We start from the raw sequence: 27160 nt of genomic DNA, 5'->3' as shown, positions 1-27160 counted from the left end.
CTAGCTCCAAGGGGCCCCCTCGGCACTGCACTGTGTCCGGAGAGCTCCTGATTGAGCCCAGAGGGGGCCCCTTTAAGCACCATGCACGGAGGCCCCCTCACTTAAATTGAGCCCGGAGGGGGCCCCTCTAAGCACCGTGCAGGGAGGCCTACTCACTTTTCGTTACGCCAGTGTACCTGCTGATCTGGTCAGTCCCTCTAGGCGTTCTGGTAAGATCTTGATGTTTCTAATCTCTGCTGAAGGCACATCGTTTTTACAGCAACGTAGATGCAAGTTCAGTTTCTAACTTACCATGTCTTGAGGAAGCCTGTTCTAGTAGGTTTTGGGCTGGGGCTCCGTCAGGGTGTCAGAGTGGTTAGCCCTTGGGATCATCTTCTCTGGGTTCCTCCTAGGCTGAAGGTGTCTCTTGGCACCCATAAGTTTCTTGTAAAGGCTTTGTCCTTCTTCCCTTATTTCTGATTGGCCTGCAATGTCTTAACTTACTGCTAGTCAGGTGGGAACTGCTTTGCCATTAGGTGGTTCTGACAGAAGTTTTTGCGGTTCTGTTGCATTCCAGGGATATTTCCTGGATACCTCTGCCATGATGCACTCTGCCTCTTAAGCCGGTTGCTGTTTTCAGTCTCTGTGCACTCTGATAGCCTGTGTGTTTCTGTATGGATGGCTCCATGCAGTGTCTGGTAGTAGCCCTGGTGTGGGAGCCTCCGGGTAATTACTTGACTGGGCTTCCTTGGGGGGTTGGGGGGGGGCTCTACTGTGCAGGGTGATGTCCAGTCTTCATAGCCTGGCTAGTCTCCTTCCTGGGCTTCCTCCCCTCTTGGGTGACTTCCTTCTCATGGTACCATTTTGTGCTGTGACGGTGTGCCTTCTTAGGAGTTTTGATTGACATTTCCTGTTTTGTAGGTGCAACCACTCCATAAGGAAGGATTGTGACAAGAAACAACTGGACTAGGAGGACTGATAACTAACTGTAAATAAAATGAGTCTTACTCTCCCAGTCAAGCATTTAAGCAAGTACTCCATTTTTTTAATTTGATCTCTCCTAAACATAGGCTTGAAGTTTGTAGGTATAATATATGCAGCTGGATATTAAATAGTTCTCTCCAACAGTATATGTTACACACAGGCATGACTGTTAAGGCCTCACTAACATGAAGCTTTTCTTGGCTAAGAGAACTCGATAAATCTAATCTAGTACCATTGGTGTGCCTTTAGATCAGGGTTCTCCAAAGTCAGTCCTGGAAGGCGGAATTCATGCCAGAATTTTAAGATAACTACATTTATCTAAATGGTGATATGCTAAAAATCTGATATGGAGCCAGCCCTCCAGACCCACTTTGGGGAACCCTGCTTTAGTAGGACTTGTAAAGTCTCTTACCAAGGTCAACTGGGTTTTCTTTGGAAAATAAGTTTGAAACAAAGTGTGAAGTTCCCTGCATCTTTCTCTAAACTTCATTCATATGTTGAAAGCTTTTAATGAAGGGAATGATTACTGTAGAGTAACATCTGCATCAGGAAATTCTCCATGGTTTCTCACTCTCACCCATACAACTTAATTTTGCTGTAAAACCTGTTTCTCCCTCTGAAATGATAACACTTCTAGTGTAACAAATAATCAGGACTGAAAGATAATTTCCTTTATTGTTGACGTCATTATACTCATTTCCAATTCAGGAAGGTAAATGTGCTATGTAGTACAGTTGATAGAAAATGATGGCAAACTCAGGATATATGTTACAATTATAAAAAATCCATAGTCCTATTTAAAGAACTATGTGACAATTTGGGAATTAATTCAGGTGAAATGCCCAGCTAGGTATTAAAAGTGCTAAGGATATGGGGAAATCACCTGAATCAGTTTTATTGAAGTTATCTTTCAAATTAATTTAGGATTACCATGTAAGGATGTATAGTGCATACTAATTCCTTGGTGAGAAAGACAGTGGCATAGCGAAACTTGAGCCCCCCCCTGCAAAGTGCATATAGGGACCCCCTCTGGACTCACTCAGGAGCTCTCAGGTCAGGGTACTGTGCTGACTGGGGTCCTTTGTTGTGCCACTGGAGAAAGTCAATGGACGTAAAAGGTTTGCTGTGCCTAGGTCACTATTTATATATAATCATTTGTTCCTACTACTGGCACTAAATGAAGATCCAATGGCAGTGTCTATAGTTTCAGTGATATCTTGAAGGGCTAGTAAAGGTCCCAGGATCTCTTGGGCTTCTTTGAAGCTGAACACAAAGTGGTGTTTCAACTTCCTTAACTTTGACTTGGATAAAATGTTGATCACTGCACCTTTTTCACAGTGTCTCTCCACTTCTGAACCAAACACCACATGCTGGATGCTGCTAATTGAAAATGCCTATTTTTTCTATGAAAAGGAGAATGGTCATGAAAGTTCACGAAAGGTGAATCTTAAAAAAAGATACCCATAAAAACAATTAATCGTTTTTCTAAATCTGAAAGACAGCAGCAATTGGTTTATGATGCAGAAAGACATTTTTTTCATAATTATTTTTGTGCAAAATCTTAGTATTTAGGTTTGTGGTATGAAGAAATTTTGGAAATACTGGCATTTTAGGCATTGAGACAATACAACGCATTTAGTTTACTTTTGGGTTTTTTCTGATCAATCAAGACCAGTTATCAACTATGAAAAAGTGAATTAACTTTGACACGAGTTGTTAACATTTCGTTGGTTTCGAATGGCCAGGGCGTCAGGCAAAAAGGTTTATGCATAATGCATCAATCATTTTGGAAAAAAGTGCATGCTCAGCTTCCAGTATTTACAGATACCCTGATTGTGTAGGGCTCACAGTTACTTTCTTGGCCTTCAGCGCTTGCCAACGCACAGATTCGTAATTGTAATTTTGTCAAGCTTTCCTAAAGGCTAGCTGATGAGAAAGCGATTTTTTAGAAGCACTGCACATGGGTTAGTGTAATGCAATGGCATCTATCTGGTCCTGGTAATAGTTCGGGTTGCAGCATTTACAAGGGAATACTGACAAACAGGTTCTGGTATTGAGGGTGGGTGTTATTATATCAGAAGGAGTCTTAGTTTCAGTTAAATAGAGACTTGCATTTTGAGGCAACCTCCAATATAGTATTTCTACACCTTGATGGGTCTTTTCTTGGAATGGTTTAGACTAGTCTAATGGATGTTGTTTTTAGGGCATTTGTGATAGTAGCCAAGGAAGTAATACTTAAAAGCAGTTGCAGCCAGCATTAATCGTGGGTGGGGAGGGGTGGGGGTGGGGGCGGCGAGGGGATTCATTTAATAATAAATAAAAAACGTACCTGTCCGCTGGCCGGGTCACGAGTTTCATCGGCTCCTGCTCTCTTGCCTTCGGCAGGAACAGGAAGCAGGCAGCCTCTCTCCCCTCCCCAAAGCCAATCATAATGCTGCAATGGCAGCTTTGTGATTGGTGGGTACACCGCCCAACCAGGGGCTTTTCGGGGAGGCCATCTTCTGCAGCCTGCATGGAGAAAGGGCAGAGTGCACATGACTGGTTTGGGTGGCCCCAGAGGGCCGACCAAACAGTCATTGCACCCACAGGAGTGGGCACACCACTCCTCCCCTGCTTGCAGAGCAGCCCTGCCCACCTGCCCTCCCACAACTAAACATAAAATGGTAATAATGGAAAGATATCACCATTTGATGTTTCTGTTTCTCGCACTCCGAGAAAGCAGTGGGGCGACGCTCTTTTGTCCTAGTGGAGGAGCCTCGTGCAACTCAGTCCATAAACCCAAGGTTAAATATTGACCCAAGTACTAGAGTGTTCTAGTAATGATAGACAAGGCAATACCTGAGCAAAGACTTATTTTGCAGAATTTAGAAATAAGATACCCCACTGCAAAGACCTCCCTTCCACATTTATTCTTGCTCCTTGCGAAATCATGTATTTTTTGTTTGATTTAGCATTTAGCAAGTGCATCGTAAAAGAACAGGAGCATAAGGGTGGCACTGAGGCCTCTGCTTCATTAACTCTAATGTACAGACATATGTCAAAAAATAATTGTAGAAGCATAGTATATGAGTTTCTTTTGTTGTTTTTGATGTAAGCTGACATGTCCAAGTCGTTTGACCTATTTGGCAAGGCGCATAAAAAACACAATAAGTACCAGTGAAACACTGTTCTGTAACATAATGAAGAGTTTATCTTCCAGGAAATATTACTTAATTCTGGAATTACAAGCCTTATCTAAACTTCTGACACTTCCTTTTTCACAATGCCTTTCCAAACTGGATTATTCTTATAGTATCGTGTGGATGAAAAAAAATATAAACATCTCTGTACTCGCGTGAAGGCTGTGATAGCTATTGGCAGTGTGCATGCATTAACACCATAGGAAAGGCTGGAAACTCTCCTCAAATCAAATCTTATGAAAAGCCACAGTCTCACACCCTTCCATGCCATTGTGGTGTCAAAGCGCCATTGACTCAAGGTGTGGATCATTGCTGGCTTATAAAACCACTCTTTCTTATAAAACCGTCCTATTTGCTAAGTGTGGTAGTGCCACAGACTTTATGGGGCTTTTTAAAAAAAACTTTAAATTGCACATGGTTATAAAAAAAAAACAAGCTTGCGGAGTTTTATAATTTTAGAATCAGCCAAAGAAATCTTAGTGGGTTCTCCCTGCAACCAGCACAGCAAAACATCTAAGCACTGCAAGCAACTGACAAAGTGTTCACTCGTGCTTCTGGTCTTCAACCTGAGATGTAAACACCAAATGAAGCTTACAATCATGAGGTTGTCTTTATAAAATGTCTTGAGTTAGTGTCTTCAGTGCACCAAAGAGCTGCTGTCAGCAGCTCGGACTTTAACTTGACAAGCAGGTCTAAGTGGCTGATTCAGATATAACTCAATCATCCATTTTCAACTTTTTGGGATTCAAAAATATTCCTCAAAGCATGCCTGGAAAACTATGTAAATTGCAGGTTTCTATTAACCCTCCTCTCATTTGATGCAAGTTCCGCTGAATCGGAGGAAAACCCGCATAAGTGCAACTCTGTATTATCTCATTTTTTAAATTGTTTTCCTTATTTCTCAAGAAGGAAATTATTTTTCCTCATCAAAATCCCTACATCTAATCCACCATGAGACACAAATATGCTGCCTTTTAGCGGAGTAGGTTTACGTGTCTTTTTTAGTGGAAAGGGTAACTCAAAATGTATACAAATACCTACTGAGAGTTTGGGGTGAGCCATTCATTATGTAGCTACTTATTTGTAAAAGCCCAATTTTCAGCTCCTGACAGTCTGTGATTGCTAATGTCCGCTGATCCCGAATCGGACGGTCAGGATTAAGGCATTTAAACTCACACATTATTTTGTGTGGATCTGCCTTCTAATTATGTGTGCACATGAGCAACCAGCACACAGGGGCGGCTCTAGGCTCATGGCGACCCTGGGCAGGGAGCGTAGGTAGGGGGCCCCCGGAGGAACACAGGCGCGGAGGCCAGTGAAGAGGGGGGGGGCAGTGTGTTTGGAAGTGGAACAGAGGCCGCCAAATCCCTGCCAGGGGCCGCCACGCAAATATGTATCCATCCTCAGAGGATTATTATATTAACCCCTTTGATGCTGATGACGAGCTCAGCTCGTCATGAGGTACACCTCTCGTACTCTCATGACGAGCTGAGCTCCTCATGAACGCATAGGTTTCCGTTTGCGCTTAGCGCACAGCGGAAATAGGCGCCACACCGATGCGGTTAAGGATATATATTGGCGTGGCAGTCCCTGGTGTTTGGCGGCCCTGTGCAGGTGCACAGCTTGCACATGCCTAAGGCCGCCTCTGCAGTGCAGTGTGAGTTTCACTTGAAAACACTTATTTCAATAGCAGAAAAGGTCTTGAAGATTGCGTGAGATAGTCTTCGTATTTAAAAAGTCCAATATTGAGGTATTGAAAAACGTATTCCATACCAGCCAAGTAGATCCCTACTATTGGGCAAGAAATCCTTGCTTGTGATTCCCCGCATTAGGAAAGCTCGTTCTGGAGGTAAAGCCTATTTCTACCTCGCTCCCTAATTTTGGAATCAACTCCCTCTCCACCTTCTCAAAAGCCCAGATTATTTTTCTTTTAGGGAACTCCTCAAAACTGAGCTTTTTCCAAATTAATCTTTTCTGACTGTGCCATTCTGCCGTACCTCCTTTAGCGTGGAGATACCCCTTTGGGGGTGGTGCAGGCACTTGATAAATCCAAGAAATAAATACTGAGGTAAAAAAATTGGTAATCCCTTAATGTCCTGCACACTTGGACAAGCATCATGTCTGTCTGTCGCAACAAGTAAAAGAAAGAAGTAAGGCTTCCTGACCATAATTTTCAATGCAGGACTATTAGTCAAACCTAAAACAATCTGTCACTACAAACTCAAAATGGTTTGGCTCAGGGTCACCGCATAAAAAGATGGTATATGCCAGAGGCGGCTCCTTCTAAGACGGAGGAGCATCGCCCCACTGCTCTGTGAGCAGGTGAAAAAGGAAATTATAATAATGCATTGCTGTTATAATTTTATTGTTCCGTCATTGCTCAGCTGGTTAGGGACCGGGCTGGGCTGTGTCAGAGGATCAGGGGGAGGAGCGGTGGGCACTTTGTAAGTGTGCATGACACTTTGGCTGGCCGTCTTGTGCTGGCCAAACAGTCATGTGCACTTTGCCTGTTCTCTACCAGCTCTATTGTACAGCCTGGGTGGAGAACATGCCCAGGATCCCAGTCCTCATCTGAGCGCCAAACCACAGCCCTCAGACCAAACACAACGCTGTTGTAATGCAGCATCATGATTGGCTAGGGGAGTCTGGAAGCATGGGTGCTTTCTGTTCCTGCTTACTGCCCCTAGGGTCCAGGAAGCGAGCGAAGAGGACCGAGAGGTGGTGGCTGGCAGGCAGGTAAGGCACCCATGGGCAGTGCTGAAATAAGAAAAGATGTACTCTGGGAACCCATACATTGGGGGTCTAGGTGTGGCAGAGAAAATGGGAAGGGGAGTCACAAAGGGTGAAGCTTGAAAAGCAGAGAATAACAGTCAACGCATACATTTATTTATAAAAGAGCTGCTGCAAAGATATTGGCAACAAATGTGACAGCAAATCTGTTCTAGCTTAATTGGTCAAAGAGAGGCTGCCTTTTAAAATAAATATCTTACAGGGTTAAGCCTCCTGCTACAGAGCTCTTTGTGTGCTCAGCAATTGTGAGGAGATTATGATAATAGTGGTAAAATAACTATGGTGGTTAATGTAGTTCTGGGAAAGTTCTGCATTTTGTCCAATCACAGGTTTGACTCAAAGTAGCTTAGAGTGCTATTCTGACTGCTGCAAAGCACATTTTCTAACATTCAGAGCCCATATTTCTGTTTTCTGTAGGTTGGTAAGTGGGCTACTGCTCTTGACACTGAGATCATTTTGTTACTTCCAGCTCATAAATTGCAATACTTCTAAATATCTCCGGGAACTATTTACTGGCCTCTAGGAGCTGCATGCAAACTGTATGTCACGAGTTTAGATCCTTATTTTTGTCCTCAATCTGTTGTTATTCTAAGAGTGCAAATAAGGCCTCCTCTAGGTATTAATAAAGTCATGGTAGTGCATCCAATCCCAATCACTGGTTTAAGTGTTATATCCTGACTTTGTGTTCCTCCCGACCGTCCATTTCTTAACATACAATGTCTACAAGTATGGATCATTTGTAATTCCTACACCTTATAACCCTTATTGTCTTAAGTCACATTTCCAGTACAATGATTTACACCTTCTATGATTTATTGTGCCTCTGTGTGTCATGTGAAGCACTCTGTCGCCCTACACAGGGATGAGTAATGCTATAAAAGTAAATAACAATAAATGTGTAGGTGTCTTTTAAGTAGTCACTATTAGTGTAATTAGTCATGCACACATATATTTTGCATTCCTTTAGTCCAAGTACATCTCTTACATAGGAGGGTTGAATAAAGTGAAAAACCTGCGGCCAAGTCATAGTTTCTCTAAAGTACTTGTGAAGTGTTAAGTTATGTTTCTTTGTTTCCTTCTATTTTGTTGGCATCTAGATGATAGGCTCCAGATGGCTCCCAGCTAGGATGATAGGAGAACGAAAGAAGGGCTGATTTCCCTGTAAATCTTTGTGCCCAGCTGGAAGTGAAAACAGAAAAGCCCCCGCGCTGCCTGCAGGTTTCTGCACCAAAAGAAATGCAGACAATGTGCGGCTGCTGCTGAGTTGTGTCCTGGTGTCCGAAAATAACACCAGGACCAATTCAGAATAATTCCCTGGGTTGGCTGCATCCCAGATCCGGCCCAGAAATAGCAGCTGAAAACAGGATCTGGTGCGATCCCCCAACTTTCCAGCACTGTCTAAGGAATCCTTAATGAAACTACTGGCTGAGCACTGTTTCCTGTCAATCATTTTTAGCGACATACAAAAAATGAGTTGGATAGATACACACTTTCTTTTTCAGTGTTCAAGTCTTGATGATGCAATACAACGAATATGCTAAAGTAAGGTATTACTAAGGTAGAAATTGGCTATGGTTCTTCAGTCTAAGCAAGTATCATACTGGTGTGAAATTAGATGTTTTTGTTCATGTTGAAAACGTTAATTTGGAGCTGCTTGCCAAATGGCAAAACGTTGTTAGCTAAATGGAAAACAATATTGGTTAAATGTTATTTTTTGAGTGGGCATGAATTTTACGTCACTCTGTAATGATACATCCTTACATTCATGTTGTAATTTGGTGTATTTGTGCATATATATATACATATAGAAACTAACATAATTTTGTGAAGATGAAGTGACTCATTTTAAGTACAAGGGGTCAATGGCTGGTTACAAGGCCACCGACATGGCAGATGCCTTCTCTTCCATCCACCCGACAAAGGACCATCGGCCCAAATTTGAGATCCACGCAGCATCGTCAGAGATCGTTCTGCTGAAAGTGCTTCCTCCGGTGCATCATAAGCACTTTCAGCAAAACTGAACCGTGGGTCGTCTGCCATGTTTTTGAGACTTACTCTGCAGTTACCTTGATGTTCAGAAACAAGTCCCTAAAGTAAGGGCTGTTTCTAAAAATCTAATTATTAGCTGTAGATTCAGCATTGTATACACTAGAATAGAAAGTGCCCAGAGTATGACCAAATACTGTGACCAAAATATCAAAGATCAAAATATTGGCAGGTAAGTATGTACAGACACCTAACTCCACATATATGTACCATGACAATGTATATGTCTTCAGTGAAGGCAGATTGTATTTACAAATAGTGGATCTATATGTAGAAACCATACCTATTTTTGTTTTTTGTTATTTCGGTTGATCGATATTCTATAATCAATATTCCTAACCACAATCAAATATTAATGGCATTTACATGCTTGGAGTTCTCTCCCAATATTGCACGTCATTTTTTGTTTTGGTTTGTTTCTATTGGGTATGAGTGGGATTTTAATAGCGGCTGTGAACAGAAAACATGTATGGCGGAAGACCTGCTGTAACTAGGGCAGGTTTTCTGATGTACAGTGGTTGATTGGAGGACCTAAATATCGGCAGGCAAAGATGTATAGATTTGAAGAGCTGGTCAAAGTTTCCAGATGGCGGAGCAAGCTAAAGCTCACCTGTGTGAAACCTAGCTGTCCCTCAACTCTAATTCAACCCGGGGCACCATGATTTTGGTGCAATGGATCCTCCACAAACTCTTAAGGATGACCTAAATTCAACTCTATCTTGGATGACCAGATGTGCTTGATGACTATTTTCCTTCTTGAAGTCAAATTCTACCTCTAATTGTCAGGGCCAAGTATGCAATAATGCTTGCCATGGGCACAAAATATATTTTCTTTACTATAGTTGTAGTGCAGCTTATAACCTTCTGAAGCCTGCTCCTTAAACTGGAAACCCTTCTCACACGTCCAGGTAGTGCTAAGCAAACAAAGCATGGCTCAAGTCTTCATATCCCACCACACTATTGCGGTTAGCAGTATGAAAGGTGTTACATCTTTATTGTATTTGTGTTTGTGTCCTATTGTTTGTGACTCCTATTTTCAATCAAAAACAGACAAAATAAAACAGAAAATACATACTGTTGCCGTCAGATGGCAATTCAGTCAATATCATAGGATCAGCCATAACATGCTGTATCGGCCATGACAGTGTCTCAGCGGGCACCTGCCGCTTAGTATGGTCGATAACACATGTGGCCGGCTAGTTTAAAATGGACACAGTTGTAAACTTAACATAAGGCACCAGTCATAAACAGATAACATGGAAGCAATGGCAAGGTCAAAGAAAATGTGTCTCTCTCGCTTTTGGCCCTCGGTGCGTGCTCCAGCATGGCTTCAGGTGATGACAGTGGGGCCCTTGCGCCCGGTTCTCTCGTGGATCTGAGATAGTTTCAGTGCAATGGCGATCAGGGGACCCAGCACCGCCTGTGGGGGAAAAGAGGAAATCAAGCGGTAAACCTTGAGAAACTTCATACAAAATTAAAGCCTTCAGTAAACACCTGTGCCTATAGGCAGGTTTTATACACAATATATATTTATCACTAGATTGTATTTAACATGATCAACGCCATCTTGGCATCAAAGTAATTTACAATGTTCTACATACAGAACTAGAGGCATCAATTATATTTCATTTGATAACATATGCAGAAAGTTACTAGGTGAAAAATACACATTTCTTGATCTGTTTTTTAAGGGAGATTAGTTCACTGACGCAATGCTCTGATCCTGCTCTAGAGTTAGGTGGGTAGAAAAAATGCTATATCTGTGGATGAATTACTAAATCTAGTTAATTCCTTGGCAGCCTTTCCCCCATCATATTGTCCCTTTGGTGAAGGAAATTGCTCCCATGGAATCTCCTCTGGCTCCAGCTCTTCCTCCACAAAGGGAGGAGTTTGCATTATCAGCCATCCCTCAATCAGGCTCCTAAATAGCCATTGCTGCCTTCCTGGTAGGGCATGATTTTCCAGGTCCACTGTCAGATGAGGCCAGTTGAGGTCTTGGTGTCATTTGTACAGTAAAATGTACATGGAAAATTTACAGTTCCCGACTTATCCTTACTCTGCTCCTGATCATGGACAATTCTACTTCATTCACCTTGTGATCACCACATAACAGGCCCAGTCAACCAATATCTGCCTGTTGCTCTAGCAGTGTGAGGCTAACCACGTGACCCTCACTGCCCTTTGAATAGTCAGTGCTGCTCTGGTCAAATGTTTCTTATTGAGATTCTATTAAATACATCATATATAAATAAATAAAAAATACAAATACGCCTCATTATGAAATTCAATATAAGGACCAGGTAGCCAGAGACTATAAAACTCCCATTTGCATGGGTTTTGTTTTGGGGATTATTTCCCCAACAATTTGACGGAGAATTAATGCGTTAGTTCCGTGTCGCAGTCCTTCCATGCACTCTTAATTATTACTCATGGTTTCACACAACTGCTCCCATTCCCAGATTTACCTCTAGAACAGTCTCAATGTCTCAAGTGGGCGACTGACAATTCGCTGTTGGATGTCAAAACTCCCCCTTCAATGAATAGATTGCTTGTTGCGTCTGTCATAGAGCGAATAAACAATGTAGTGACTTTCTGCACCCGTTTTCCTACTTAAGAATGGTCCTTCGGATATCGCTTTCAGAGCATGTTTCTGTTTTTTTTCCTCACCAGGACACCTGCTGTGCTCCTACGGCCAACAACTTCACCTTGCTTATAGTGATCTGAGGTCACACTTTCACTGTCCCAAAGCAAAGGTATGGAATGATGCTACTTAATTTGGAAGAATGGAAAGAGGTTGGGTCTATTAAGAATCTGTACAGCATTCCTGGCCTATTTACATTGCACAGCTTGAGGTCCAAGGGAAAAAAGAAAGAGAGGTTGATTTTGCTGACCTTTCCCATTATCAAGATCTTGATTTCAGCACCTCTGGCAAAGAGGGAGCTTTCTCTCATTCACTAATGTATATGGCCCAATAATTTTTAAATGTTCTCCTAACGCGCACATATTTTGCAAACTGGATAAGGGTCTGTTTTGGGATGGAAATAACCCCTGCATGATAAATGGGGATGTGCCCCTGCAGTGAGTGCACAACTGCACAAGAAACCGGTATGCTGACTTTTATTTTGGCCCTGGCTTCATACGCACTTAAGGACTAGATCTATCCCTGATCATGTGAGATGCATCACCTGTTACCTACAGGAGTAAACTAAAGATGCTTTCATATTATGGCATGGACTCCTGTCCTTGTCTTGGGAATATAACACAACGTGGTTTTGGCAGGACACTTTGTCTTGTGAATTTGTAGTGTGATGAGACCAATTTCTCTTGTGTCAGCTAAAGCACAGTGCACTGACCCATCTCTTGCAGTCTTCTGCTGTGATGTGAAACCTAGAATAATGTGCTAACATACCATGGTATGTGGAATGTTTGTGTATTTGCAGCATGTTTGTAGGACATGCATGGTAGCAGGACTCAGTGTGTTGTGGGAGTCTGACTACTGGTGCCAGTGGCATAACATTTGGATTCCTGGTTTAGCATGAAATGTGAAAATAGCCTCCCCTACAGTGCAAGTGTAGTGTCTGCATTCCTATGGCTGTAGTGTGGAGACCCAGTTGCTGAAGTGAGGACTATATAGACAGGCCAACCTTTCCATTACAGACTTTTTAGTAAAACCACTGACACTTCTATTAGGTAGAGAGTAGCTCACAGGGGAGGGACCACAGTTTCTGGTGTTGTAGGTGAGTAGGTTTCTAGGCAGGGCCTGCCCTTTGTCTCTGATTACTGCATCAGGAAGGTGATGGAAGCCAGGTGCAGAGAACTCACATTTCATTGTGGCTGTACGTGGATGTGGAGCCAGCCCTGTTGCTACCTGCTGTGAGAACAATTACTTTACAATGCAGAACTACCTAGAAATAACACTTGAAAGAGAACCAACTCAAACCAGTTCTGGATCCTGGCATAGTGGATCCATATCCTCTGTCTGTGAAATGTGATGGGGTCCTTCAAGACCAAGAAATAAAATGCTCCTGGGAGTAATCGGAGGACCACTATGTGATGACGGATGCTGTCTGCATGGCAGCCAGTCTTCCAGAGGTGAGGGGACATCACCTGAAATCTGCAACTTTCTGGAGAACTGAGGGTCTGCCTAAGTGCATAGAAGAGTGCCTGCCTGCTCAGAGTAAGAAAGCGAGTCTCTGACTCTGAAGGTGAAGAGGCAAACCAGGAGGAGAATCCCAGCATGTTCCTAGGGTGTTAGGTACTCAGAAGTAGCTGACCACAGACACGGGTTGAAGACAATCTTGACAGGAATTCTGCAGGGTCCCCCCATCTACCTTTGTAGCTCCCACCTTAAGCTGTGTGAAGAAGTTTTCACCAACAGGGCTGGATTGGCATTTTATACCACAGGCATTTTCTTTGTGAGCAAGGGCCTTTGGAGACTGCTGCTGCCAGTGTCACTTTCTTCAGCTTCCCAAGGTTAAATGCAGCCGACATAAGGGGGATTCAAAGAGGGTGAAAGAGAGAGAGTAAAGAAAGGTGCTGAGAAGAAAGAGCTTAGAGAGCGAGAAGAGGGAGAATGGATTGATCAAAACAGAGACACAACTAGGAAAGAAAGGGAGCACTTTTGCCAGGGTTGCTTTTAAACTCACTGTCTAATCCTGTTCACCAATTTGTCACTGTGGCCTGGAGTTCCCTCAACAAAGTCAGAGGGCGTGGTGCTGCTGCTGCCACTAAAAGTACCCATCCAAGAGGGGCTGCTTCATTGGGCTCTAGGACTGCAACAGTTGAAGACAATCGACCACCTGCATGGGCATTCAGGGTCACAATTGCTGAACATGAGCTGCACCTGTACATGCATCTAGGGCTGTGACTTCCAAAGAAGAGCATTTGTCGGCATTGACCTCTAGGCTGCAATTGCCGTAGATGAGCACTTGCCTGTATCCGTCATCCAAGCTGCAACAGCCAAAGATGACCATCCAGCTGCTCCGGTCAAAAAAGCAGAAGATGCCGAAGCCCACCTATGTTTCCCTGAAGACCACAACGGCCTGTAAACCCACCGAAGGTGTGGGTCAGTGCTCATAATCCTGAAGTGGGCTAGACCACCGTCCGTGGTCACCTGCCTTGGCACCGTAGTTCAAAAGTGTGAAGACTCTCATGGGGTCCGCCCACACCTTGAATTTACTAGCATTACTTAGTAGGTACTGAAGAACTGTATCCACAGCAGTCTGCAGGAGGCTGGGCTTTCTTAACCTATTTGATAGCACTTAGATGGATTGTGCAGCATGTTCAGTTAGATGTAGAGCTAGTCTTCTGACATTTGTTCTAGATTGTGAGCTATTATCAGAACAGCCAGTGCATTGTTTATTGATTTGCCAGCTGCTTTTATTTAATTCATGTTTCTTTTTGTGGACTGCATGGCAGTATGCTTCAAACACAATGTGAGGATTGACATCAATCTCAATAGTAGACTGGCTCACAAAGTATGGACTCTGAAAAAACACCACCTTCATTTCTTAAAAGATGAATGTTGTAGGTGTGCTCTAAGAGTGGATAGGTTTTGGCTAAGGTCAACGATTTTGGTGATTATTAGGCAGTGATATATTCAAGAAAGGCTTTTGATTTCCATGTTACTTGGATGGTGGTTGTAGTAAAAAATCTACTGTATGGGTTGCATTATGTGAGCGGACTTTTACATGTTGGTTAAAGCCCTCCCCAAAACCTAAATGCTCTCCATTAGGTACAAGACATTCTTTTGATTTTCGTTGTTCACCTGTAGGTAAAATCCCATATGATCACAATTCTTGTGATTGAAGGGATCAGGTTTAACATCTGAAATGCTGCAGTACAAATCACAGGTTTGGGAATAGGAGATGGTGAAAGGAAACTCATTTGTTTTTATTAAATGTAGATTAAAAAAATAAGAAAAATGTTCATATTTCCAAATCCTGTCAATGGCTGCTCTACATAATTTGGAGTTCACATATGCAAGTGGTTCCAGTGATGTTAGGAGCTAAAAATTATAAAGAGATTCTTAGACATTTTGTAAATATATATCAAAAAGGGATATGCTATTGAATGAATGCATCCAACATAGTTGTAACACTTATGAAAGATAAAAAAATGAGGGCGATTTTTTATGAATTTCTTCCTAAATAAATTGCCTTTAAAAAATCATAGGGCCACACTTACAAAGGTAAATATAGACATGTATGTTTATTTATGTATGCAACATTCTTTAGCTATTCACCATTTCTGAGTAGAGATTTACATCTTCCATATCCCCACCCTACTAAATTAAAGGGTGTGCCTCCTACAACAGAATTTACAATTGAAGAGTTACTACTAGCAACTTTTTTCCATTTGGGCGAGAGCTCCACCACTGAGGTCAAGATCTCCCTTGGGGAAAGTATAGGGAAAGTATTAGGACTATTATTCATTAAAAATACATAGGTAATTTAATGTATACTATAACTGTGATTTCATTTAAAATATTTATTATTAACATGAAAATGATAAAATACACATTAACACATCATGTGTCTAAAATACTAAAATATGTTAAATATATTAATTTGATGTACAAACATTAATCTTTAAACAGTAATATAAACATTACTCACCATCACAAATATTTTTTCTTTTTTTACTGTTGAGCTAATTTTACGCGTTAAAATGTTTTCGAAGTTGAATTCATTTTGTCTATGTCTATAAACATAATTTTTAATGTTGCACTAATTAAATGTATTTTACATTAGTTTCTATTGGGTGTTGTAGAACCAGTGATTGACCAAGAGTAGTACTTGACTTACTCACAGATTGGGCTGGAGTACATTTGAACCTGAGCTGACACTTTAAGGGCGGTAGTAACATTAGAGGTATATTTTTTCAATTGCAATGTTCTTACTTGTTTTTGGTGCATGTCTCTCCCAAACCCCGGCTTAAACGAAACCACCACATTTGGTATAATTATTCCCCATTTTCCCACTACCGTCCCTGTCACCCTCCACATTTACTACTACAGCATATACCTACATGTACAAGGTGGAGATCTCTTCGCAGAAAGATAGGAGAGGCAGAAGAGGAGGTCTCTGGCTGCAGGTTTGTGAATTGCATTTGGTAGTGCATGAGTTGTACTACTTTCCAAACTACAAAATGCAGTTTGGGAAACAAAATATTTTACTTATTTGGCGCATCATCTTTTTAGATACTCTCAGATGCTTTTAGGATACTTCATTCAGGGACAAAAGCTTGCGCACTGCCATTTTTGATGCTCCCACGAGGCTCAGAAGAACTGTGAATGCCCAATTTATAATTACACCAAGGGCCCCTAGAATCATAATTCGGGTTTACACTATGTGTTTTCAACTCAGCGGGTATTTTAAGAGGTAAGCTGAGAATTTTAAACACAGCTCTATTTAATGTACTATGTCTTACATTTTAAACACAACATACACATACTAGATATGGTATATACAAAACTGATCTGCACATGTGTTGTTGAAAAAGTTCAAATACCCTACACTGTGAACATAGGACAAACCAGGCACTTTAGAAGACAGTTTGTAGATATATATATAGTGGCATCATGAGCAGCCTTTGCAAAATCAAGCCTTACACCAACCGACAACTCCTGCACTCCAGCGTGTCCAAAATGATCAGTGGCGTAGCTAGGCCTTAGGCCGCCCATGGCGGCCCCCAGGGGTTGGGGGAGGGTGTTACTGTGCGATTTATGTGGCCGTGAAGGCGTAGGTAAGAGTGTAAGGGTTGGGTTAGAGGAGCAGGATGCTCCCAATTCTTGCAGCAGCGACGGCCGCAGGTAGGGGGAGGGGGGACGGCCACCGCCCCCAAAACTCGTGCTGCCTGGGGTGGTCCGCCCCTACCACCCCCCATAGCTACGCCACTCACAATGTTGCTCCAAGTTGATGACAGGAATGCTATGCTTAATGGCATTCCTGATTCCTTCTTACCTTTCTAAAAGATTTGCTCCCAACTCGATAAATTTGTCAAAGCCTCTGATCAAATTGAACAATCTAACCCGCAAGCTGAGACTCTAGTGGCCGCAGATATACCAACAACCTAATCTCTGCCTGACTCAAACTTTAGAAAGCCCTCCGTCTAAAGCCCTTCTGCTGTTACAAGCACAAACCCTTGGAGTCCCCACGCACACGCCCCCATACAGACCCACCTACATTGCTCACCCATTTTTAGAAGATCTGGAACATGAATGTTTGTGTTCCTCTAAAAATGGGTGAGCAGGTCCTTTGGCGAATTCAAAACCTCAACAATCTTTACTAGGAAGTCTGTCTCTGGGGAAAACAGACAAAACCAAGATGATTAAATCCCTTTAAAGAGGAATCTGTTTTAGGTGAGGGCCTCAGGGTGAGGACACTGCATGATCAAAGTACTAAGGACAAGAAGGTGACACTTCTTCAAGGGTCTCCTAAATAATGCTCAGCAAACCATGCAGATTTATCACCAAGCCCCAATGTACTTCTCGTGGTTTGCCTTCTGCACACATTTCTGAACATTTGTATTAGGTAGAAGAGCCACAGTGTACAGTGATAGGGTTATTGCTGACACTGGACCAGAATTACAAAAACATTTTATGGTCACAAGCACTGCAGTTCGCAAAATCACACGATTTGCAGCAACAAAGTGTTTTTTTACAATATATGACACATCTTTTGTGGTTCGGGTATTCAATTCTGAATTGCGAAATATGTTTTGCGACTCATTCTGAATCCCAATTAGGACGTTATACAAAAGGGGCTTTTGGTTTCTTCAACGATTTACAATGAAATGTAACAATGGTCTGTGACTACAGTTGTGGTTGCAAACAATTGAAACCTTACAAACACCTTACAGGAGGTGGTAGCTTCCACTTAATAATGTAGGGAATTACGTCAGATGGCCCCAGGATGTACGCCATTGGCCCGGGGACCACTGCTTGCTCTCCCTCATGTCACCTCCTGAAATATTTTTTAATTTTTTTATTAAAGCAGCACCTTCTCCTTTAAAGAACACATGCTGCTTAAAAACAATGGGCCTTATTTATGAGGCCATGCGTCACTTTTACGCCACCGGTGCGTCACTTTTTGTGACGCACCAGCGACGTAAAAAATGTGCCTTGTTGCACCATATTTACAAAGTGACACATCTAGGTATAATGTATGCATGGGGGGGTTCTGACACAAGAAAGGGTCATAGAAGTGACGCAGCTATAAGATTTCACTGCGTCACTTCTAAGACGAAAATGCGTCAGTCTTACGCCTGGAAGGCTGACGCAGGCCCTGTGAAAGGACACATTGCTGGAGTTCCGTCAACTTTTGTGACACACTCCAGCAATGCGTCACTTTTACGCCATACAGATACGTTAGAAATACTGACGTATCTGTAACTCCTTGCGACATGATGCATCATACAGTAAACATGACGCATCCATCATGTCGCAAGGAGTGCGCACTGAGAAGTGACATATTGCTATTTTCACGCAGCGATGCGTCACTTCTCATAAATGAGGCCCAATGATGTTTCCTTGTTGGGAATGTGAAGGCAAGGATGGTGGTCTGCTTTCCCGTGCATGTCACCTTACGTGTGTTCTTGGTCAATCACAGGAGGTCACTAACTGCGACTTGCCTAATTATTATGAATTAGGCAGATCGTTCTGTGACCCCACCAACTGAACATTTTGTCACGTAAACTACGAGTGCATAGCTTCCATCACAAAACAACAGTCAGGTTGTAAAGAGATAGTGCACAATTTAAGGTCATTTGAATGTGAAAGATTATGTCATCCTGCTGCTAAATTGGCTTTGCTTCTGAAGGCTAGAAAGTACACACTTCAGAAGCCACTGTTAAGTGTTAACATACATTGAATTATTTTAACCCTTCCCGGGACGCTTTGAAACAAAACTATACAGGTGCGGCCGGTACAGGTAAGAGAGGTGGGGCAGGGAAGTCGACATACGACGGCGTAGGGAAAAAAATAAAATAAAACCACTTACCTTACGCTCGCTGCATCGCCGACTCGGCGGTGCTGCGAACGAAAGGTAATTTGGGTATTTATTTTATTTTCCCTATCCCGTCATATGTCGCCTACCTCCTGCCCTGCCCCGCCCCGCCGTGGCCCACCACCCCACTGCTCCTACCTGTACCGGTCACGCCTGAAAAAAAATCCTATTTCACAAACAGTTGATGCTGATCCTTACAAAATTAAATAGGAATTTAACTTGAGGCTTTCTAAAAAACAAATCTCTGAAGATGCCAGCCAAACACATAGTGGAAGGAGGCAAGTACCCACAAGGAAACAAACACCCACGAATTAGATGTGTCAGTGCAGGTTTGGATGCCCGTGCCCCTCCACCAGCTAAATTCCCCAGAACAATTGCCAGTGGCTATGCTGCTATCTTGAGATATAACAGTGCACGGTTTCAAAGCAAATCACATGCACTTTGAAACCTTGGCATTAGGGTATTTGAAAAAAATGCCTACACTGGCAAAGTTTAACTTACTTAGAACAACAACAAAATCAATAAGGTCACATTTATGACTTTAAAAATCGATCAAGGAAACAGAAATTGTGTAATTGTCTGTCAATATCAGATATTTCTTCCTTGTTCCTAATAGCTCAGCTACAGGAAATAATCTGAATTAATTTAGTTCCCACTGGGTTAGATTCCCTTATCATGTTTTAGAATTTAAATAATAGACTCCCATAAATTAGTAGACCATTTACCCCTAATGAAGAAACATAATGGAGTCAGTGCTTGAGAGCAAAGGTTCCCTTATCACTCTTGGCAAATGTTGCTCCTTAGGAGCAGAGTAAACTTTTAATGAGTTTGTGAACCCTCATGGAGGCTTAAAGTTTCTGTACCCGGACCCGGACGGTCCAGTTTGACTCTGGTCATGAGCCTTATGTTCTATGCTCCATTAGGCAGAATAATGGAACCGTAGTGTGCCGAAAATAAATGTGTGCGTGAGTGTTCGTCTGTCTGTCTGACTGCATGGGTTTGCATGGGAGCATATGAGTACACTTACTGTGTCTGTGGTGTCCTCTAACCTGGCATTGCTCCTCCCTTGCAGCTACCTAATCCATCATTTCTCAGGTCTCCCAATGCATCTGCTGTTCACTTTAAACCTATGAGGGCCATCTCTGGAAAATAGGACCGACTCCTAACATACAATTGTCCGTAACTATCTTTAGCATGATGCATTATGGTGTTCATTTTTGACATGTTGTGGCATCTTTAGCATGATGGAGCCCCAACCATAATGCTTGATGTGACATGTAAATAGTAATCCTTGGTGTACTGTTGGCGTCTTTGGCATGGTAACGCCCATCCCTGGCATGATGCTAACCATCACTGGTGTATTAAGGGAATGCTTGGCATTAGGAAGCTGATTCCTTGTGTAAGCTGCCCTTGCACTATGGTGGACATTCTTGGAATGTACTGGGAGTCTATGTCATGAGTGTACCCATTTTAGGCAACATTTAGCCCTCTTTGGAATATTAGGAAGAAACTTGGAAGAATAGATCCTATTACAGGCACACTGCTGTCCATAGTATATTGGTGGCCATTCCTTGTATATTGTGGGAATACTTGGCATTACGATACCCATGCCTGACATAATATTGGGCATGCATGGCATATATCATTCAAGTTACCAAGCCCATGTCTGCCATAATGCTGGCAGAAGCATTATATTGGTCATTATTGGCCTATTGTCTACATCTTTGGCATGATGATGCCCCCACCCCTTGCTTTATGAGGGATATCATAAGTATCACCTGCATTTTGAAGCAAATCACACATGGGAGTGGCTGGCAATTCTTGGCATTCTTTTTTCAGTGAGTCCCGCTGAGGAGGTCAGAAGCGGGCACACCTGCCTGTGTAACGCTGTCGGCACCGGTGGTGGTGTCCCAGGTGGTACAGTGATGGAGGAGCGGCAGAGGAGGGTTCGGCCACACCCCAGTAAATGCTGCGGCTCCGGAGAACGGCCGACCCCATTGGGGGGAAGATCAGCGGGGGCCAAGAGCATCAGAGGCGGGACGGCGTATCTCAAGCCAAAGAGCGACCAGTGATCGGCAGAGAACTCAGCCGCTCCAGAGCAGGTGCCGCCGAGGAGATGGGTCCCTGATCGGGAAGTTTAAGGAGACCGGCGGAGAGGGGAAGGACTGGCGATCACCGTAAAAACATCAGGACGGGCACTGTGAGCTGTTGAGAGGAGCGCAACAGCCGTACAACAGGGACCTTAGTTCGAGGGATTAGCGTTGCCCCCCCTACCCCTCACCCTGCCGAGAGACTTAGCCAATGGGCTATGAACCAGCGTCACCTACCCAGTCGGTCTTTAGACAGACTTCCTTTCTTCTCTCCTTGTTGTCTCTTCCCTTATCCTCCCTTTATCACCTCCCCTGCCCCCTCCACTACTTTTCCCTCTCCTTTGTCTCCTCTCCTAATTGTATTGCCTATTTTTGATGTACGCCCTGCCGACAGACCTAGCCAATGGGTTGTGAATCAGTGACAGAGAGGGTGCATGGCATGACATGGAACCTGGCAGTGTGGCACAAAGCATGTAAAGGGGCCAACACAAATACAGTGGTCAAGCCCAAAAAACAGTGGTATGTAGTGAGTTGTCAGAGCCTACAGGGACAAGAGAGACAACAAAGCTGCGATGTAGTCACCCCACACAGTGATTGCTCCTGAAATACTGCCTGTACCTGCCTAAAATGATGGCCGCGACAAACCCTCCTACGTCTCTCCTGACCTTATCTCCCTCCTCCCCCTACTCCCTACCCCTCTCCGCTCTACTCTTCTCCACTTTCCTGCTACTGACCTTTGCCCTCGCCTGTCCTGGCCCTTAGTCCCCACCCTGTTTATCTGTGAATTTTCACTCGTCAATTGAGATCTAACTATTTTGTCTGATGCCCTATGGAGCTACCTGGTTTAGCTATAGGGGAGACAGGCCGGGGATTCCCTCCTTGGACGTCACCTACCCAGTCGGTCTTTAGACAGACTTCCTTTCGTCTCTCCTGTTGTCTCTTCCTGCATCCTCCCTCTATTTATGTCTCTCCTTCTCTCCTCTCTCAATGTATTGAGACTGAACTATTTTGTCTGATGCCTGATGGAGCCACCTGGTTTAGCTATAGGGGAGATGGGCTGTGGATTCCCTCCTTGGTCGTCACCTACCCAGTCGGTCTTTAGACAGACTTCCTTTCTTCTCTCCTTGTTGTCTCTTCCCTTATCCTCCCTTTATCACCTCCTCTGCACCCTCCACTACTTTTCTCTCTCCTTTCTCTCCTCTCCTAATTGTATTGCCTATTTTTGATGTACACCCTGCCAAGAGACTTAGCCAATGGGTTGTGAACCAGCGACAGAGAGGGTGCATGGCATGAAATGGAACCTGGCAGTGTGGCACAAAGCATGTAAAGGGGCCAACACGAATACAGTGGCCAAGTCAAAAAACAGTGATATGCAGTGAGTTTTCAGAGCCCTCAGGGACACGAGAGACAACAAAGCTGCGATGTAGTCACCCCACACAGTGATTGCTCCTGAAATACTGCCTGTACCTGCCTAAAATGACGGCTGCAACAAACCCTCCTGTGTCTCTCCTGACCTTATCTCCCTCCTCCTCCTACCCCCTACCCGTCTCCGCTCTACTCTTCTCCACTTTCCGGCTACTGACCGTTGCCCTCATCTGTCCTGGCCCTTAGTCCCCACCCTGTTTATCTGTGAATTTCCCCTCGTCAATTGAGATCTAGGTATTTGGTCTGATGCCCGATGGAGCTACCTGGTTTAGCTATAGGGGAGACAGGCAAGAGATTCCCTCCTTGGACGTCACCTACCTAGTCGGTCTTTAGGCAGACTTCCTTTCATCTCTCCTGTCGCCTCTTCCCGCATCCTCCCTCTATTTATGTCTCTCCTTCTCTCCTCTCTCAATGTATTGAGACTGAACTATTTTGTCTGATGCCCGATGGAGCTGCTTGGTTTAGCTATAGGGGAGATGGGCCGTGGATTCCCTCCTTGGTCGTCACCTACCCAGTCGGTCTTTAGACAGACTTCCTTTCTTCTCTCCTTGTTGTCTCTTCCCTTATCCTCCCGTTATCACCTCCCCTGCCCCCTCCACTACTTTTCCCTCTCCTTTGTCTCCTCTCCTAATTGTATTGCCTATTTTTGATGTACGCCCTGCCGACAGACCTAGCCAATGGGTTGTGAATCAGTGACAGAGAGGGTGCATGGCATGAAATGGAACCTGGCAGTATGGCACTAAGCATGTAATGGGGCCAACACGAATACAGTGGCCAAGCCCAAAAAACAGTGGTATGCAGTGAGTTTTCAGAGCCAGAGCCTACAGGGACACGAGAGACAACAAAGCTCGATGTAGTCACCCCACACAGTGATTGCTCCTGAAATACTGCCTGTACCTGCCTAAAATGATGGCCGCAACAAACCCTCCTGCGTCTCTCATGACCTTATCTCCCTCCTCCCCCTACCCCCTACCCCTCTTCACTCTACTCTTCTCCACTTTTCTGCTACTGACCTTTGGCCTCACCTGTCCAGGCCCTTAGTCCCCACCCTGTTTATCTGTGAATTTTCCCTCGTCAATTGAGATCTAGCTATTTTGTCTGATGCCCGATGGAGCTACCTGGTTTAGCTATAGGGGAGATGGTCCGTGGATTCCCTCCTTGGTCGTCACCTACCCAGTCAGTCTTTAGACAGACTTCCTTTCGTCTCTCCTTCTTGTCTCTTCCCTTATCCTCCCTTTATTTCTTTGCTGCTTTTATGGCAGTTATTGAGATCGGTCCTCTTGTGGTACATGTGAATACAATGTAAGAAAACAATGAGCTGCTTTTGGATATCACACCAGTAGTTTAAAAAAGCTGATACGTTCAGACCACAATGAGTATGTTTGCATGTGAATGACAAGCTGGCTTGATAATATGTTATATACCCATGAGCTGTCTGCATGCTAGCAACCTCTCTCTATGCACAGTTCCCAGGATTAAACGATCCCAAATGGAAGTCACTCCTTTGCGTACCTTGGCCCAAAACTCTGGAATGCTTTACCGGAACTTCTGAGTTTCTGACCTTCACTGACCATCTCTCACAGACAATTAAAGATGTGACGGTTCTGAGTTAGCAGAGCTGGGATTACTTTTGCCTGTTGTTAAAGCACGGAGAAACCTGGAATGGGTAGCTGTTGTGCTATAAAAACTTCTTAATCTAATCTAATCTAGGACAAACCAAATGTTTGGTTAGAAGCACAGTTTATTTTTGGGAAATGAAAACATTAAAACTTATATCTGTCAACAAAAGGTGTGTATTTAAAAAATAATAATAATAAGGCAAAGTTTAGGTGATATTTGAGTTGAGGTTTTGTAGAACTATGTCTGAAGTTGTTTCCTTAGTTACAATGGCACTTGCTGATGTGTTTGTATTTTCTTGACTTATGTAGCTTTGTATAATTCCAATTGATTATTGTTTTTCTGACATTAATAATACTGATATCTGAACGCAGTGCCTCTCAGATTACTTTAAATTCTTTTGTTTGAACCTGCAAAGCGTTTGTAGCCTGAGTTTTACCACTAGTGTAAGAAGACCATGTTAGTCTGTAAGATAGGTTCATCTCTGCTTTCTCTTGTTTCAGAGTGTTAGATCTATGCAACTTCACATTTTCCACCCTGCCTGTTGGACCTGTCCGCCTTAGGGCGGTCTTCCCCTACATGTTTGCCCTTTTTGCCTTCCACTGGACCATACCTTTTTGTTGGACTTAGGACTCTGGGCGCCTCACCACTGCTAAAAAGTGCTACGGTGCAGGTGCTCTCCCCTAAAAACATGGTGACATTGACATACCTGCCGCAGGCCCCTGCTACTGGAGTGAGGCCTACCCCTCCATAGGCTAACATTGGGAACCCCCCTTATGGGATAACTTCTGAATGGGACATAGGAAGTATGTTGTGTTTGGTATGGTTGGAATCATAGCAGGGAACCCTCTCTAGTGGTGGTTGGGGTTGGGCATTACTACTTTAGCAATCATCTTTTAGAAAGTGGACATTTTCCTGCCTGCACTTAGTTTGTGCACTGCAGATTCCCCCCTCCCATCTGCATGCTGATAGCCTTCCTGGGCTGTGAGGAGGGAGTGGTGATTCACACCTTTACACTTGAAAAGGCTGGGCCCGGTTGCCCCACAATAGACTTAACAACCCTGCCTTGTCACTGTAGCCAGCCAGGAGCCAGGTCAGGGACGGCAGGGAACACCCCAGAAACCCCAAGACCCTTCTGGAAGCTTCTACCCCCTTCTAGTGACTGGGCACCAGGGTATAAAAGGGAGGGTCCTGGCCACACAGCAACTGGATTAAGAAGAAACTCTGCTGGAGTAAAGACTGCTGCGCCAGGAGGATTGCCACCATTGGCCCTTTTGAAAAAGATTCTCAGTTTTAACCTATGAATAACAATCAATTTGAAAGGGGAAGAGCAGTTAAAAAGAAATTAAGTAGAATGCAGAAGTGAAGAAGATGTTGCCTACATTTTGGAAAAAAGTGATAGGTTATATGAAATGACATACTCTATTTTTAACTATTTGTATTACGCTTGGCTTTTTAATCAATTGTTGGGTAAAATGTGCAGTAAAATTCTGCACTATCCTAATGTTTTCTCAAGATTTTTTAAGAGAGGATGAACCCTCTAAAGTTTCTGGCGAGAGTCAAGCTTGCATGGCACACTATGAGAGTGTTGGTGTAGATCCTTACAAAACTAGGGCTTTTTAGATAATTTACCACAGTCTGACTCTTTAGTCTTATTCTAAAACAACAAGAGCAACCCATATGCCAGTAGCAACCCGGGTATACAATCATATATATTTTTAAAGGTTCATTTGGGGCTCATTGAACACCAGTTACGCAATTTGCACAGTGAAATCACTGCGTGCATTCAATGTTTACATGTAGAATACAGTCATACAGGGTATTCAAGGTAAAATCATTTAATACTCATGCAGTTGGTAATAACAACATAGGTGTTTTAAGATCGTCTGACACAAAAGTGCTCTGGGGAACCCAATTAAGAGAAAGAAACCACAGTGTAGAGGGAGTGCGCAAGTGGTGAAACAAATATGTACACCGTGTGCTTGCTAGAAGCCCACCACTTTTATCTTACACAGTTCAACAAGCTTACGTTAGCTTGCAAGGGTATTCAGACTTCATTATTACTAAGGTTGTGTGCTTTTTATTTGTTGATGCCTTTTAACCTCTTTCTGAATATCAAGGTCTCATCAGGACCCAGTGTTGTAGTAGACACCTTTATATATTTGAGGCCACTTCAAGTATCTGTGGTCCAAGTGATCATCTGAATAAGAAAAAATTGTCACCAAGGTGAGTGAATTAAAATTATACTTACTCCTGGGTCAGGATGAACCCAGGAGAGCTTGTGATGACATCTTGATATTCAGGAAAAGGTTGAAGAGAATACTTTGGGGGCTTTCACTGAGCCATACATGGAATATGTAATGTGGTTCAACATGATCTGCCCTAAATTAAAGGGGGTTCCTCTGTAGCCTGCCTGGAATAGCTCGGGGAACCCACTGTGGCCTGCCTCAAGTGGGTTGTTACATTTGACCTATGTCAAACAACCTGGGCTTCCCGTCTGGAGTGATGTAGCTTCCACTATTAGGTAATTGCTATGTCCTGGGAAAAATCCAATGTGGAGGCTGGCCAGCTCTAGATTTTTATATTCTAATGGTGTTGTTTTGTAGTAAGCGTGGTCTGCTTATCATCAGGTAAGCAAAAAAACAGAAAAAGAAGTCCCCCAAATCAAAGCTTTTCAACCTTTAAAGCACCAGATATTCTGATATCTCTCCTGGCAATGCACATCCACTTTCAAATAGAGAAAAAAAAGCCTATAATACATGAATAGAGAGCACCACTACTTTTGTTTCTTTCCTGGTGTGAATGCTTTCACCTCTTACCCACAATGTACAATTGGTAAAACTCTGTAATGCATGTTAAACCAATTAATGTGTTTAAAGTGGTTTATTATGAAAGCCCACAAAAAAACACATGGTGCTCTAAAACTCATAGATCAATAGAATGTACATCAGGATTGTTTGACTTTGTCCTTTTTGCAAGGTCATCCCTTAACTTTGTGCCTCCCTCCTGTACTGTTTCTGACCTGTTTTTGTTGGTTTTAGGA

At 43.3% G+C, this 27160-nt stretch overlaps 1 protein-coding gene across 1 annotated transcript in view; it reads right to left on the bottom strand.

Moving 5' to 3' along the window:
• Positions 1 to 9944: 9944 nt before the first annotated feature.
• PGM5 (phosphoglucomutase 5) overlaps positions 9945 to 27160 on the bottom strand; it is an 827968-nt gene continuing 810752 nt past the window's right edge. Inside the window, exon 11 of the mRNA XM_078675734.1 lies at positions 9945 to 10398. Within this exon, the coding sequence (XP_078531860.1) occupies positions 10309 to 10398 (90 nt within the window). The 3' untranslated portion in view covers positions 9945 to 10308. The remainder of the gene's footprint in view (positions 10399 to 27160) is intronic.

This window comes from Lissotriton helveticus, chromosome 2_1 (genome assembly GCF_964261635.1).
Source record: "Lissotriton helveticus chromosome 2_1, aLisHel1.1, whole genome shotgun sequence".
Classification (NCBI taxonomy): domain Eukaryota; kingdom Metazoa; phylum Chordata; class Amphibia; order Caudata; family Salamandridae; genus Lissotriton; species Lissotriton helveticus.
Note: the sequence above shows the minus strand (reverse complement) of the source record. Positions and strands in the feature narration are given on the sequence as shown.